Source organism: Suricata suricatta, chromosome 13 (genome assembly GCF_006229205.1).
Source record: "Suricata suricatta isolate VVHF042 chromosome 13, meerkat_22Aug2017_6uvM2_HiC, whole genome shotgun sequence".
NCBI classification, from domain to species: Eukaryota; Metazoa; Chordata; class Mammalia; order Carnivora; family Herpestidae; genus Suricata; species Suricata suricatta.
Genome location: NC_043712.1, coordinates 12,888,116 through 12,903,650, shown reverse-complemented (window position 1 = coordinate 12,903,650; position 15,535 = coordinate 12,888,116). Strand labels below are relative to the sequence as shown.

Here is a 15,535-nt window from a genome sequence, read left to right as displayed (position 1 = left end):
TTTATTCTGAACAGTTAGTTCACTCAAACTATCTTCTAATTTTGGCTGATTTTTCACAGCCACACTCTTGAGATATTTCTAGCTATTTTCATTTATTCATGTCTATAATTGTGCAGTCTTCACCAGATCTAGAAAGAAATTGTGGATTTTTTTTAAGTTTATTTATTTTAAGGGGCGCCTGGGTGGCTCAGTCGGTTAGGCAGCCGACTTCGGCTCAGGTTATGATCTCACAGTTCATGAGTTTGAGTCCCCCGTTGGGCTCTGTGCTGACAGCTCAGAGCCTGGAGCCTGCTTCAGATTCTGTGTCTCCCTTTCTTTCTGCCCCTCCCTCACTCATGCTCTCTCTCTCTCTCAAAAATAATTGTTTAAAAAATTTTTAAAAAAATATTTATTTTGAGAGAGAGAGAGAGAGAATGTGAGCAGAAACGGGGCAGAGAAAGAGGGAGAAAGAGAATCCCAAGCAGGCTCCACGGAGCCCAATGCAGGGTTCAATGTGGGGCTCTGTGTGGGGCTCAATCCCATAACTCTGGGATCGTGATCTGAGACAAAACCAAGATTTGCAAGCTCAACTGACTGAGCCACCCAGGCACCCCCAGGAATGTTTTTAATGGCTGCAGTGGCTTAGGCTAAGTATTAACTTTGGAAATCCCTGCCCTCCGGTGTCCAATCTAGGGAACTACTTCTGTCTTAGCTGTGAATGTTACAGGAGTAAGGAGAGGGGAGTTCAGGCTCTTGACTATTCCTAGGGTAGAGGCCACTGGATGTTATGCATACTGACTCCCCAGTTCTTACTTAATGAAGTCCAAAAGAAATTTTACACCATGGTTTCTCAACCTTGTCACTATGGACATTTGGAACCAGATAAATATTGGGGGAGGAGACTGTCCTGTGCATTGTAGCATGTTCAGTAGCATCCCTGGCTTCTACCCACCAAATATGAATAGCACCCCCAACCCCCAAGTTGGGACAACCAAGGACATCTTCAGACATTGCCAAACATCCCTGGGGTCAGAGCTGGGGGGATGGTGGTGCTGTAAAATCATCCTGGTCGAGGAGTCCCTGGGTGGCTCAGTCGGTTAAGCATCCGACTTCAGCTCAGATCATGATCTCATGGTTTGTGAGTTCAACCCCTGTGTTGGGCTCTGTGCTGACAGCTTGGAGCCTGGAGCCTGCTTCAGGTTCTGTGTTTCTCTCACTCTCTCTGCCCCTCCCCCCCACTTATGCTCTGTCTCTCTCTCTCAAAAATAAGCATTAAAGAAAAAAATCAAAAATTAAAAAATATTAATTAAAAACAATTACTTCTTACTAGGCCTGATGGGAGTGGACGTGATGATTCATTCCTTCATTCATTCAGTAGATATGCATTAAACAGCACCTCTAAGGTAAGTGATGTAACAGGGCTGGACCTGACGCAAAGGCAGACTATGGACCTGCCTTTAAGGAGCTAACAGTTCTGTAAGGGTTCAATGGGATACCTTCAGTTAGAAGAGAAAGCCCATTTCCAACTGACTTACTAATGGGGCTCACACATTTGAAAAGCCCACAAGCAGTGCAGGCTCAGGGAGGCTGGAGCCGGGACTCAGGATTGTCATCACGGACTGCACTTCCTTCAGCGTCCCTGTTCCTCCTGTCCTACTGTCTGTTTCATCCCAACTCTGACCTCCCTGTGGTCGAGCTCCTAATACAACATGTGTCCTCATTTCCTAAAGGACCTGAGATTCGCTTTCATTGGGCTAATTTAGGTCACCTGTCCACCCTTGACTCGACAAGGGGATGGGAAGTGCTGATCGGCTGAGTCCGGGTCCCCTCGCCCCAGTCGTGGCTCCATAGAAATCATGGACTCCATGCAGGAGCCCAGGCGTTGCTGGAAGAGGAGAAAGAGCCACAGTGCAGCCGTCACCCAGCCCAAGTGCTCACACGGTCTTCACCGCTTTCCACACGGGCTCTGCCAGGGGATTTCATCCAGGGCCACGGCCCCGGCACCATCTGCGTGGGTCTCTGTGAAGGCCCCCTGGCAGTCCGCTATGCTTCACATCTGCCGCTCTTCCCCCTGGAGCCCATCCCCTCTCCCCTCCTCACAGTCACCCCCTTCTTTCAGAGCTCAGTTCAGAGTCAGCCCCTCTGAGGCGGTTCCTCCTCCCTTCCTCCAGGCTTCCCTGGGCCCTGTATTGCTCACATTTCATTTGTCTGCTTCTCCACGGTGGCTCTATGCCTTTAGACCTCCATTCTAAGAGTTTTTAGCCTATTAAATTCTCTCTCTTGAACGCCTCATAAAGGAATTAAGAGCTTTCGGTGATGATTCCTTTGGTGTCCTCCAATTTCAGAAACAAGATGGTTAAAATATATGGCAGGGGGCGCACGTGCACCTACATTTGCACGCACATATGTGAAAGAGAGAGTGAGGGAAGCAGATGGGAGCTCTGGAAAGAGCAAGGGTTTTAGAGTCAGTCCTGAGTTCGAATCCTAGTCTGTGCCCTCACAGATCTGAAGTTTTGACCAATAGGTCCTCACTTTGCTTTCTCTCCTGAAAAAGAATGCATCATATGTTACACATTCACTCTTTCTACGACACTTCGCCCCTGTTGCTTTGCTACTCATTTATGGAAGGCACGTTTAACGAATAGTACATTTAATAAATACTTGTAAGTATTGCCATACGTATGCCTCCCTTCTTAGTAAAGCACACAGTGACTTTGTCTGGGAGACATCACAGATGTGTCATTCCAAGAAGGTAAGAGAAGTGAGGCCCTTCAGGGCTTGAAGAAACCTGTCCCCTTCCATCATCAGGTGACCCCCCAGGTTAGAGGTGGAGTGGAAGGTGGGGGCATGGATGTCCCTTCCACTTGCCCCCTCTGCCCAGTCGTGCCCTCCAAGGCACTGCCTTAGTGTAAGAGTGCAGTGCGTGCCCACAGGGACTGCGTCAGCCCTGCATGCACAAAGTCAGGTAACAATGATCACAGGGGCGCCTGGGTGGCTCAGATGGTTAAGCACCCAACTCAATTTCAGCTTGGGTCCTGCTCTTGCCATTTGTGAGTTTGAGCCCTGCTTTGGACTCTGTGCTGCCTGTGTGGAGCCTGTTTGGAATTCTCTCCCTCTCCTCTCTCTGTCCCTTCCCTACTCATCCTTTCTCTCTCAAAATAAAAAAAAAAAAAAAGGAAAATGTTTTATTTTTTTTTAAAAAGAATGATCACAGTCTTTTATTTTTTACACAATCCATTTTAACTAATTTAATTTAATGGGGGAGGTTTCATGCACAAAACATGGGAAATAGTACAACAGGCTTGGGGACACACCTAATTTTTCTTTTTATTAAAACAATTTTTTAATGTTTGTTTATTTTTGAGAGGGGGGAGGGGCAGACCGAGAGGGGAAGACAAAGAATCAGAAGCAGGCTCCAGGTTCTGAGCTGTCAGCACAGAGCCCCACGTGGGGCTCGAACCCACGAACCACGAGATCATGACCTGAGCTGATGTCAGATGTTTAACCTATTGAGCCACTCAGGCTCCCCTTACACGATTTTTTAAATATTCTTATGGAAAAATGCCCCTTTATAAGATACTTCTGTAACGTTGAATCTCCTGGGGCGCCTGAGTAGCTCAGTTGGTTAGGCTGCTGACTATTGATTTCAGTCAGGTCATGGTCTCATGGTTTGTGGGTTTGAGGTCCGACTCAGGGTCTGGCGTTGACAGTGTGGAGCCCGCTTGGGATTTTCTCACTCCCCTTCTCTCTCTGTTCCTCCCTCGCTTGTGCTCTCTCTCGCTCAAAATAAATAAGTAAACTTAAAAAAAAAGTTGCATTTTCTTTATTATGAAACACACACAGCCCTTCATATGTGTGCTGTTGACACATTTATTCTTGTTGGCCTCTCTGGTTTGAGCTTCAGCTCAGTCATTTGCTAGCTGGGTGGCTAACCTTGCTGAATATCACTCTGCTCATCTATAAAATGAAAATAATTCTCTCCACTGAGGGAGTGATGCCCTGTTGTATATCCAGTGTGCCACACTACATCCGTCTGTTTTCATCTTTACATTTATTGCAAATACACCCGCCCTGACTTTGCCAGGGATCTAGCCTTTTCCCAGGGCCCCCTTGGCCACATGTATTCCCCAGAGGTCAGGACTAATATTCCCCAGATGTAGTTATGACATTGTTTTCTCCCTCTGCGCTGGCGCCCCGCCCTGGGGCTGGGGGCAAGTCTTTTTCTTTCTAGTCCGTCCATTGACAGTTAATTATTTCAAGGCACCACTTTGGAAAGCTCTCCATAAGCAATTTTGTTCTAGAAGTTTGGGACTCTCAACCATGTTCTATCTTTGTAATAGTGAACACATTTTTAGGAGGACATCATGACTTTTTGGAGTCTGAGAATTTAAAGTGTTAGAATTGACGATTCTGAACATCTTTGAGAGAAGACGCACAACAATGACCAGACCAGAATCTGCTGAGAAAATAATTTATTCAAATGTGAAGTGTGAATTTTATTTTTTTTTAATGTTTAAGAATAACTATCAATGAGATCTTGAGTTTGTTTGGGGGTTTAAATTTAAATGAATAAAAAAAAAATCAAGATTCCCTTAAAAATAAACATCAACCCTCTTCCCTAATCTTTTAAGACAGATCATTTCTTTGGTTTAGGATAAATGCTTAACTGTCTCTACTCCAGGAGGGATGGGGACCAGGAAAGTTGAGTTCTGGAGAGGCAGTGTCCTAATTATGTGTTGGTCTCTGTTTTCTTTTACCCAGTCCCTTTCTTCAGGATTCTGTTGTTTTTGTTGTTGTTGGTTTTGCTTCATTTTGCTGGGTTGTGAGATTTTTCTGGCAAGGACTGAAGAGTAGGAGGCCCAGTGAAATGGTAGGAAAAAATGTCGGTTTCATTTTATCAAATAAGCCCATTGTGCGGAACACCATGCCAGTGCGGTGGCTTTTCAAATAAATCATGTAAAAATGGAAACAAAGGACCAAAACTGGAACACGAGCAAACTATAAATATACCTGCGTATGTAAATGTTACCTCCTGACTCCTGTACGTTGAATTGCTTGACTTGAAGTAATATGTAAGATTTCATAGCTTCTCTTAGAGAAGGGTATTGTATGTTAAGCTGTTCATTCATGAGGACTGGGTCTCATTGCCATCCCCTCTGCTTTCGACATAAAATCAATTAGCTCATTTTATTAAACGTATCTGGTAGTCACACTTCAGTAGTGCAGACAGGGCAGGGGAAAATGAGAGGTTACTTGACCCGAGGGCTTTCCCAATCCAGTCCAGTTCCTGGATGTCAGCCCTCCAGGTTGGGGCATGATAGGCTGAGGGACCCTGAGGCTTAAAGCAGGTGGCAGCAGGGCATGTTGATGACTTATTGTCATGAAGCCCACATTTGGGCAATGTAACTCCTTGCAAGCCTCTTTAGTCCACTGTGGGCCTTTGCCTTCACTGACACCACCCACTTCTCTGGCCAAGGAACTGAAGAAAAGAGTCTGGTAGACTGAATGCGACAAGAAGCATCTTCCATTCAAGTCTCTGCTGCACTGGTCATCGGAGGTCCGAGGAAGCCAGAGACTACCCACGTTGTCCCCCACTCCATGCCCAGATCCATGCTGTGTTTAAGCACCAGCCCCATGCCCTGTGCCCCCACAGGGGGGCCCACAGATACCTGCCTCCTCTTTTTCCACTCTCTTTGCTTTTTTGTGGCAAACTCAACTTTGAGTCTCTTTTCACTCCATGCTGAGCAACCTCTGGCTCCTTTAGATTCCCTGTGACTCCAAACATTCGCCACCATGATGTCCATTGGGAATCACTACCGATCTTCTGCATGGAACCCAAACAACATTTTCCTGATGGGAAGAGAACACGGATGGCAAATAGCCTGAAGCAGTCTGCTAGCGAAACCGTGTGAGGACTGCCAAGGTGGACCATGCCTTTACTCAGAGTTCTTCTGTCTCAGCAAAGACACCGAAGTCAAGGGGATGCCCCCCTTACAATCGTATCTTGCTGCCAAACACTTCCTTTAACACCCTTCTTTGGCTCAGGCAGAGTATTTCTGGCTTTTTCTTTGCCTGTGTCAATCTTGTTATTTGTTGTTTGGTTCAGTTGATAGGATTTCCCCCAACCCAGAAGAGATAAGAAATTGCTGGGCATTTACATCTGATTACTGTAGGGTTCATCTTCCCATACTGCAAGATTCAGAGTGATCAGGAAGAGGAGCCATTGGCATCTTGTTAGTATTGTTTAAAAGTTAAAATTAAGTGTTACTTTTCTGAGGAAGTAGCCAGAACACTACTCTCTCAAATCCAGAAACCCACTGGCACAATTTAAAGTCAGATATTATTTCTAACCAAATTATACTCTTTTGTCTGCCAAGATATCTTGACAATCTTAATATCTGAAGGCAACCCTATATGGTAATCCCAACAATATTCTGGGGATAAAATTTTAGTGGGTTTGTTGAGAAGGAAATACTTGTTTAGGTGGCTTTCATCATGCCACTCAGCTTCTATGTCATTTTTCTTGTCCTGGAGGATTCCCTTTAAGCACTCCTGGGTGATGTTTAGGACCTGAATGGGTGTGCCTCCAAAAATGGCCGCATGGTAATAAAAATCCCCCTCGCCAAACGGGATGTATGCCGCGGATTCCTTCCGCCTCTCGTAGGTAAACTCGTCAGGATCTGCCTTGTACCACCAGGCCTGGAGCTGAGCCACCGACTGGCCCAGGGTCTCCACTCCAAAGCTATCTTGGAAGACCTGGTCCACGTCCATGCAGAAGAGGAAGTCCACCTCACGCTGGATGTGGGCCACAATGTGCTCCCCGATGATCTTCATGCGCATCATGCTGATGTCCTGCCACCTCTTCTCGGGCTGGATCTCAAACACTTTGAAGGAACGCAGAGGACCCAGCTCTATCAAGGGCATCTTGGAGACATCATCCACCATGATGTAAAATATGACTTTGTGGCCAACCATGAAGTACCTATTAGCAGATATTAGGAACTCCTCCAAGTAGTGCTCGATGTATCTGAAACAAAGGAGAAAGGGACAAATTTAACCGCTGGGATTTGGGCAGGAGGCCGCGCGCCATTCTAATCATCTTTTTTTGGTTTTGTTTTGTTTTGCATTGTAGGGGAGGAATGATTTCCTCCATCCCAGACATGTGTTTTCTGCATCTGGTAGTGTAACATTCCTGGCTGCCTTCCACCATTCATTCGTTCCACTTTGGGGGAGAGGAGGGACTTACCTGCTGAATTTGGAAGAGTGACAGGGCGTCTGCAGCTCTGCCGCCACTGCTCTCACTCTTGGAAATGGCCACCAGCCAGGTGGGGAGAGCCTGTGCTCTCATCAGCTCGGGGCCTTGGGGAGCCCTAGTGGAGCAGGCCCTACTCCACATCTGGAAGCCTGGGTACCCAATCTTTCCGATTCCCTGACTCAATATCAGGAGACCTAGGGTCTGCAAATAGAAGCCACCTTCTCCAGTACCAGCTTTAACTGTAATAAAGGTGATGTTCACTATCATCCACCTTACTTAGCCCTTCATCTTATTTATCAGTGGGTTCACACTGTGGGCAGGCAAAGCGGGTGTTGGTTATTTTTCCCCCAGTTACACTGAGATAGAATTGACATAGAGCAACGTGCAAGTTTAAGGTGTACGAAGTGTTGATCTGACATGCCTATATTTTATGAAATGATTACCACTATAGCCTTAGCTAACACCTCCCTCACGTCACATAACTACCAACTCTTCTTTGCGGTGAGAACAGTTGAGATCCATTCTCTTAACAACTTTCAAGTGTATGATACAGTTTTACTAGCTATAATCACCATGATATACATTAGCTCCCTGGAACTTACTCATCGTTATCACTGGAAATTTGTGTCCTCTGCCCAACAGCAGGGGGCACTACTTCTCCCTCAAACTATCCCAATGTTGCTATTGCCCTACGAGATGCAAGAGTGACCTCTGGGTCCTTTGGGGATGCATTCAGCCTAACCATCACCATTCTTCTATCCTCCTCTGGGACCCAGAGAATGGGTTACAGGACACAGATAGCCCTCCGTGTTACATGTTCACCCTGTGAACCTCCCACTGGCGACCCCAAGCACCAATCCACCCTTCAAACACCACCATCGTAACACTCATCCAAACACCAGAGCAAACAACCTCTGCTTCAACCTTGGCTTAACTACCTTTTCCTTGTTTTTCAAAACACATTTTATTTCTTAGAGCATTTTTAGGTTCACAGCAAAACTGAACTGAGCACAGAGGTTCCCATTTACCTCCCCTGCCCCTCTCTCCCCTGGCTCCTCCCCCCACTTCAAAATCCAGTATCAGGGTGATGCACACCTTGCAGTCCATGAGCCTCCACGGACATGTCCTTGTCTCCCCATGGTTTACATTAAGATTCACTCAGTGTTGCACATCCTATGGATTTGGGCAAATGTACAGTGACATGTACCCACTGCTCTGTATGGTATTATACAGAATATCATCACTGCCCTAAAAGTCCTGGGTGCTGCCCATTCATCCGCTCCCGGCCCCCACACAACCCCTGGCAACTGCTGATCTTTCACTGTCTTCAAAAGTTTGCCTTTTCCAGAATGTCACAGAGTTGGAACCATGCAGTATACAGCCCCTTTAGATTGGTGTCTGCCACTAAGCAACACGCATTTAAGGCTCCTCCATGTCTTTGCATGGCTGGATAGCTCATTTCTTTTTAGCACTGATGATGTTCTAGATGTTACGGTTTATCTATCCATTCACCTACTGCAGGACATCTTGGTTGCTTTCAAGTTTTGGCCGTTAGGGATAAAGCTACTGTAAACATCTGTGTATAGGTTTTGGGTTGTTTTTTGTTTTTGTTTGTTTTGTTTTGTTTGGTTTTTGTAGACATAAGTTTCCAACTCCCTTGGCCGTTGCTGGATGGCATGGTAAGGTCCCTGTTTAGTTTTGTATGAATCTGCCAAACCGGTTTCCAAATGGTCGTTCCATTTTACATTCCTACCAGTACTGAATGAGAGTCTCCTTCGCTCCACATCCTCGCCAGCATCTGGTATTGTCAGTGTTCTGGGTTGGGGCCATTCTAATGGGTGCGCGGTGATATTTTAGCAATGGATATATTCCTTCAAGACACATCGTGTTGGCCTCTTCTGTAACCCAGGCTACACGGTCTTGGGAGGCCATGGAGATCATAGAGAGGACGAAGACATAGTAGTCAGCGGGCTTAACACAACTCATGCAGCCCCCAGGCGCATGCTCAGCTCCGTGAATGTGGATTGAATTTAATTCGCCGATCATACCAGCAGCGGCCTATCGAGGTGTTTTGTGAGCCGTAATAACCGGTCCTTTGTTTTGCTTTTTGGTTGCTGCCTGGATTTCCTTTCTTACTACCAAAATAAAGTGTGCTTTCAATGCTGCCCTCTAGAAGCCCATGAGTTTACAGTACTGATTTATTTAAATGGAAAGAAGATATCCGCGCAGTATAAACAGGGAGTTTAACATGGCTCTGTGGCTGGTGGCCAGCAAATTCTTGGGCCCTCTGGAACTTTAAGAAAAATCTATTGTGCTCTATCTGAAGCTTGGGAGACAATCCCAGGGCAAGGGAGGGGGCCATGGGAGGTTTAACATTGTTTAGGGATTAAGACACTGCTGTTGGCTTCCTGCATTGTTATTTGAAAAGAAACCAAATATCACACCTCCTAAAAGTCCAAATCCACTCAGGATTTATTGCTGTGGAGTGCAAACACACCTCTCATGCCTCAGAGAGGAGAGCACAGGGCTTTCCCTGGGATATGCGACTTCCAGCATCGTTCTACAGAGCCGCAACTGGCCGGTGAAGCCATCGTGGAGTACTCTGTTCTTTTGGGGAACACCCGCATCGAATTGATCTACGTTTGTGTCCTGAGCTGAGGATGGGCTCCTGACTCAGAACGGCACGGATTCTCCCGAGGAAGATGTCAAAACTCTAGAGTCGCCATCTCTATCAGAGATGCTGCCCAGGTGACTAAGCAGGCCACCGTACCTGATTAGTATTGCGACAGCAGTGTTTTCTGGCCTCTGGGTTGGATCTTAGGAGAACCATCAGATCTTCACGGAGCTCTCCTTCAGGCCTTCAGAGTGGGCGGAGCCAAGGCTCAGACCAACCGAGGCTCAGACCAACCGAGGCCTTGGATCCTCTTTGTACAGCCCAAGGGATCAACTTTCCACGTGGTTTTTAGGAGAGGACCCACAGGAAAGGTCCACAGCAGGAGGTAGGGAATAGGAAAACTGAATTTTGCTTATGTTTTGGGAGGACGGGGGGAGGGAAACACCCACAGAAACTCTCCAAAAAAGTAAACTGGGTTACATTGTAAAACTAATATTACGGCTACTAATTTCAGGTAACACTGGTTGCAGCATTGGAAAGGATGTTCTAAACAAGGAAATTGAATCTGAAACAGGAACCTCGCCAGCCTCTACAAGACGAAGTTCTGGCTGGCTGAATCTCTTGGGGCCAAGAAGACCCGAGGAGGCCAGGGAAAGAGCGGTCCGCCATGTTCCAATATGGAGACCATCATGCTTGGGTCAGTCTGGACACAGAGCTTGCTGTAAATCCTCCAGTCCTTGGTCCCGGGTCTTGAGAGAGTCAGACAAAGAATGATGCACATCTGGGCCAACAGCTGCCATGTTTGAGCTTCCAAAGAGAGCCACGGAGGTCAGAAAGGAGGTTGTTGTGAGTGTGCTGTGGGTGTAGCAGACCCGAGACCCTCACTTTGAGGTGGGAAGGAGTCGGCTCACCTACTATTGTTTTGCTCTGTCAGCCTTTTGGGGGCCTCCGCAGGCACAAGACTAAAACGGTCCTGTTCTAACATCCTCCTATCTAATAATTCAGACAAGGCAGGAGCAGCTCATTAAGCCCAGGGGGCCCCTCACAAACATTTGGACAATGAGACAAGAAAAAGTGGACGTCAATTTTATTAGAGACACTTACCTTCCGACGGCAAAGACCGTCAAACCCACGGTAATTTTCTGTCTGGTATAGTAATTTTCTAAGATGGCTTTGTTGTAAGTGCCTTCCCACACGACCGGTGCCTTCCATTCGGTCACTGTCACAACATCTGGACGTTTCCTGGTGACAAAACATAGGGCCCGTGAGTCAGGACAGTTTTCCTAAGTGGGGCCGAGACTGTCCAAGGAAAAACTGGGGTCAGGCATGATATGCTGAGATCGTCCTTGGATCCGGACTGAGCGCCAGGTTCAGTTGGCTGGGTGGTGTGACATCTGCAGGGGCAGATCTTCTGAGTGGGGGACAGGAGGCTCTCAGGACAGGTGCCTCTGAGGGCTGCCTTGGGGGCCCTTGCCTTACCTGTACATCTCATTCCCTCTGTCCCCTTTTGCTGCCTTCCTAGCTCTCTTTTTCCTTCTGGATCCCTTCTGCCATCTCCAGGCTCCTTCCTTAACTGCCAGTGGCATCTTTGGGTGTCATGTGTCCCTGTGGGTGCCACCTGCACCTAAGGAGGCCCCAGTTCTTGACTCGGGAGCGTGACAGAGTGATATTGGGGCCAAAAGAGAGAAAGCTAGTCTAATTTGCCTTTTGCCAGAAAGTGATTTCTGGTGTTTATCATTCATTTTACAAACAAGGAGTCAGAATCGCCCAAAATAGAAGCGATTCCACAGAGGGCCCCCAAGGCCAAGGCTAGAACATGGGGCTCTAGCACAGAGCCTCTGCCCAGACCACATTGCCTCTTTGCTACGAAAGCGAGGGGAGGGAGGGAGGCATGCTTTCTGCACTCAGAAGGCTTGAAGGGGTCTGAGCAAAACCACCACAAACACAGGAAGCGACACGAGAGCGTCACACACTGGCCAGCTGCGGAGCGTAGACATGCGGAAAGGCTGAGTAGCCGCTGGGACCCTGCAGCAGAGCAGGGGGTGACACAGACTCAGCTCTGACCCCCATTCACTCAGGAAGTGGCTGCATTTTCCCTGCTGGGAGGCAGCGACTGAAACACAGTCACGAGACTCGATCCCCAGGGCAAACGGGCCTGTCCCCGTTAGGCATTTGCTAGTACTTCATCCACAGAGGGGAAACGGCCAGTGATTGGGGCAGAGGCCCGGTGGTCCCAGCTGGGTCCCTGCGGGCTGCATGCATGTGGCCTGGTGAGGCTGGCGGGGAGAGGTCAGCAAATAAACGGAGGCGCTGAAAATCGCCCCCATCCCGCTGCCCCTGTCCTGCACGCCAGTGGGGGGGTCACAAAACCGCTCCTACCCCATCCCAGAGCTGGGTTTTCCGCAGCGAGGTTGCGCAAGGCTGGGCCGACCCCCATCTGGCGCCGGCCCCAGCCCCAGAGTGGAAAAGAGCCTCAGGAAGCTCATCCTCCTGTCCGTCTGTCACCACGCTCTCGACTCTCCTTCTCCAGATGATGACCCCTCCCTTCTAGAGCCTGTGCCCTGCTTCCGGCCTCCTTCCTCCCCCTGCACTGAATCACCCACCCCCAGAGATGGGAGGGAGCCTTCAGGGGCTGCGGTCCTGGCCCTCCCCCATCCATCTGCAGCGTCAGCTCTGCCCTTGCTCCCCACGTGTGCCGGCTGCGCAGAGAACAGCTGCTCTTGGTTTCCTTCGATCGTGAAGTGAAAGCACCTTCGCCTACACTTTCTCATTTAGTACTTGCAACAGTCCTGCCAGGTGTGCCCATTGCACAGGTAAGAAAACCAAGGCTTGCCTGAGGTCCCACAGCTGGCTGCCGCTGCCGGTAACTAAGGTCTGCTGAGCACTTCCTGTGAGGCCAGGCACCGCGCTAAGGGCTTCATCCTCCAGAGGTGCTGTGCTGATCCACATTTTATCCATGAGCAGCACAGAGAGGTTAATTACCTTGCCCAAAGTCACACAGCTAGGAAGGGGCAAAGCTGGTTTGGGGACCCAGATGGTCCAACTCTGGAATCCATGCCCTGACCTCCCACCATACATTGCTGCTTCCGTGGACATTCACTCACTGTGCTGATGAAACTGGGGGTAAAACTTATGTGTGCCATGGTTTTAACTCTAAGCTAAGGTTTCACCTTAGCTACTCTGGCATTTTTACCAGTGTACAGTGAGAAATAATGAGCTTCTGTTTTGTTATATTTTTAGAAGCTAATGTGATGCTTTTAGTCACAGAACCCCCAGCCCCCGCTTTGTTTGAATGGCAGGATTTCAAACCACAAACACCACACACACACACACACACACACACACACACACACACACACACCCACACGACTTACACACCTATAACTGTTTCTGAACTTAAACTCTCCCCTCCCCTGTATCACTGCCTCATTCATTGCTGTCCCTAGTTTTGTCCCGTTGGGGATACTTTAGTAGTTCGGACCCAGCCCGCTAGCTAAGTCTTACAGCTGTGTATGAGCTGGACATGTTGTAAGTAGGTAATATTATTAAACACAAAAAAGCCAAAAACCAACATGTCGCCTGTGTGGCTCAGTTGGTTAAGCGTCTGACTTCGGCTCAGGTCATGATCTCACAGTTTGTGGGTTTGAGCCCCACGTCGGCTCTGTGCTGACAGCTCAGAGCCTGGAGCCTGCTTCTGATTCTGTGTCTCCCTCTCTCTCTGCCCCTCCCCCACTCTTCACACACACTCTGTCTCTCTCTCCAAAATAACAAACAAACATTTAAAAATGTTTTTTTAATTAAAAAAAGAAGAGGGAAGGAAAGCAGCAGTTGACCACATGTACTTATTTAATACTTAGGGTGCACGGGATGAAGTGCTGGACTTTCACTCTCTCATTTAACCCTCACGTCCACATTATAAAGTGGATGTCCTCCTCACTCCCGTTTTACAAGTAAAGAAAGTAGGGGGAGGCGGATGGAAGAAGGAAGCTGCGTCTTCAGCCATCTGATTTATAAGAAGGGCCGGACCAGGGTGCTCAAGGCTTCAGGGCACAGCTCCTAAGGCCCTGCCCCGCACACCGGCCCTGCTGCTGAGTAGGACGGGGAACGTGAGGCCCCGTCCTACCCCGGAGAACCTCACAGTCCCAACAGCCTGCTACACAACAGTGCCACCCCTCAGTCTACATCTTTCTAGAAAGACTGAGTCAGAAAAGCAGTGTCCGGTTTGGTAACTTGGCTGGGAAGATTCTATCAAGCAGGAAAAAAAAATAGCGACATTAAAAATTAATGTTTACTTAAAAATTAAAATGTTCTTTTTCCCAGCTGTTAATTACTCAATTTCACTGGCAATTCCCACATGCCATTGACCCCAAGAAGCCAGATGACAGCCTGAAAACGTGGGGGCAGGGGAGGAGCGAGCCTGAGGACCAGATGAGCTTCTGGGATGAACCTCTGTCTCAAGGAGTCGCAGTCAGCAAAATCGTCCACTGTCTCCCACAAAAGAAGACACAGGGCAGGCCACCAACGTGTGAGAGCTAGTCCTTGCTACTTCGAGTGTCAGAAGGGTCCCAAGTCACAAAGATGGGGCTGTAGAAAGAAGAAGGGTCAGGACAGGTGGCCCAAATGCCTTTCTTCCAAGCATGGCACCCAGCGCACAGTTTGTGTGGCTCCACTACAGGGCAGAGCCTTCCACGAAATAAATCAGCCTCTATCACCAAAACGCACACCTACCTAGGTTACTGCTGGCTTTTGAATCTTATGTACTTATTAGCGGAAACATGGTGGTCCTCAAGTGTTGGGGAGCAGAAGTGTTAAAATTCTGTCAATATGAACCGGGTCAAAAAGGATATGTTCAGCGTGTTCTTTTCTGAACTCCCGATAAGCATCAGCGTGCCAGGGGTGGATCCGGCCAAGAGCTGATGGCGACAGGAACCAGGGTGGGGCTGTGGAATGCGGAGAAGGACACGATGCGGGAAGGATTTTGGAGGAAGGATTAACAGCACACATCAATCACTTAGACTGTGGGGTGGGTGGAGGGAAAGGCTGAGCCAGAGAGGTATCCCAGGCTCTGGCTTCAGGTGGGAAATGAGAATGAGGGTGCGGTAGAATGTGGAAAACCATTTGGGTCGCAGGAGACGTGTACAGAGATGTCAAGCAGGCAATAGATCCAAGTCCGGGCTCAGGAAATCGGGCTGAAGATCTGACTGTGGGGAGTCACTCATGCCTGCCCAGGTCCAAGGCCATGGAAATGGATGAGAGCACATTGGAAGATGGTGTATAAAGAAGAGAGACGAGAACACAGGATGTAGCCTTCGGAAACTACTACATGATGAGGGAGAGGCCCTTATGGAGGGGAAGAAGAAGGCAGAACGGAGAAGGAGGAGGGACATTCAGAGGAGGTACTGTCCCAGAAGTGAAGAGATCTGGATGTGGACATGTGTGCACAATACACGATAAGTATTGTAGGCCATTTACATGAAAGGATACATTTATAGCATATATTTATCTGTTCATTCAATTGTTTATCTAATCATTCATTTATGCAGGAAATACACTTCCGTGCCCCGGGAAGCCTTATATGTGGAGCCTCTTCAAACCAATATTCTTTAAATATCTGCTCGCCATTTGTGTGGAGGAGAAACTGAGCCATGCATGGGGGGTGGGCAGTGGAGGGTGACAGCTGGTGGCCA

General features: G+C 48.2%; 1 protein-coding gene across 5 annotated transcripts in view; it reads right to left on the bottom strand.

Annotated features, from left to right (window-relative positions):
- Nucleotides 1–4,436: 4,436 nt before the first annotated feature.
- Nucleotides 4,437–15,535, bottom strand: part of LOC115275812 (N-acetyllactosaminide alpha-1,3-galactosyltransferase) — a 55,146-nt gene continuing 44,047 nt past the window's right edge. For all 5 annotated transcript variants that reach the window (XM_029919577.1, XM_029919578.1, XM_029919575.1 and 2 more), the window contains 2 exons: nucleotides 10,953–11,090; nucleotides 4,437–7,006 (listed from right to left, as the gene is read on the bottom strand). In XM_029919577.1, coding sequence (XP_029775437.1) covers nucleotides 6,313–7,006; nucleotides 10,953–11,090 — 832 coding nt within the window. In that variant the 3' untranslated portion in view covers nucleotides 4,437–6,312. The remainder of the gene's footprint in view (nucleotides 7,007–10,952; nucleotides 11,091–15,535) is intronic.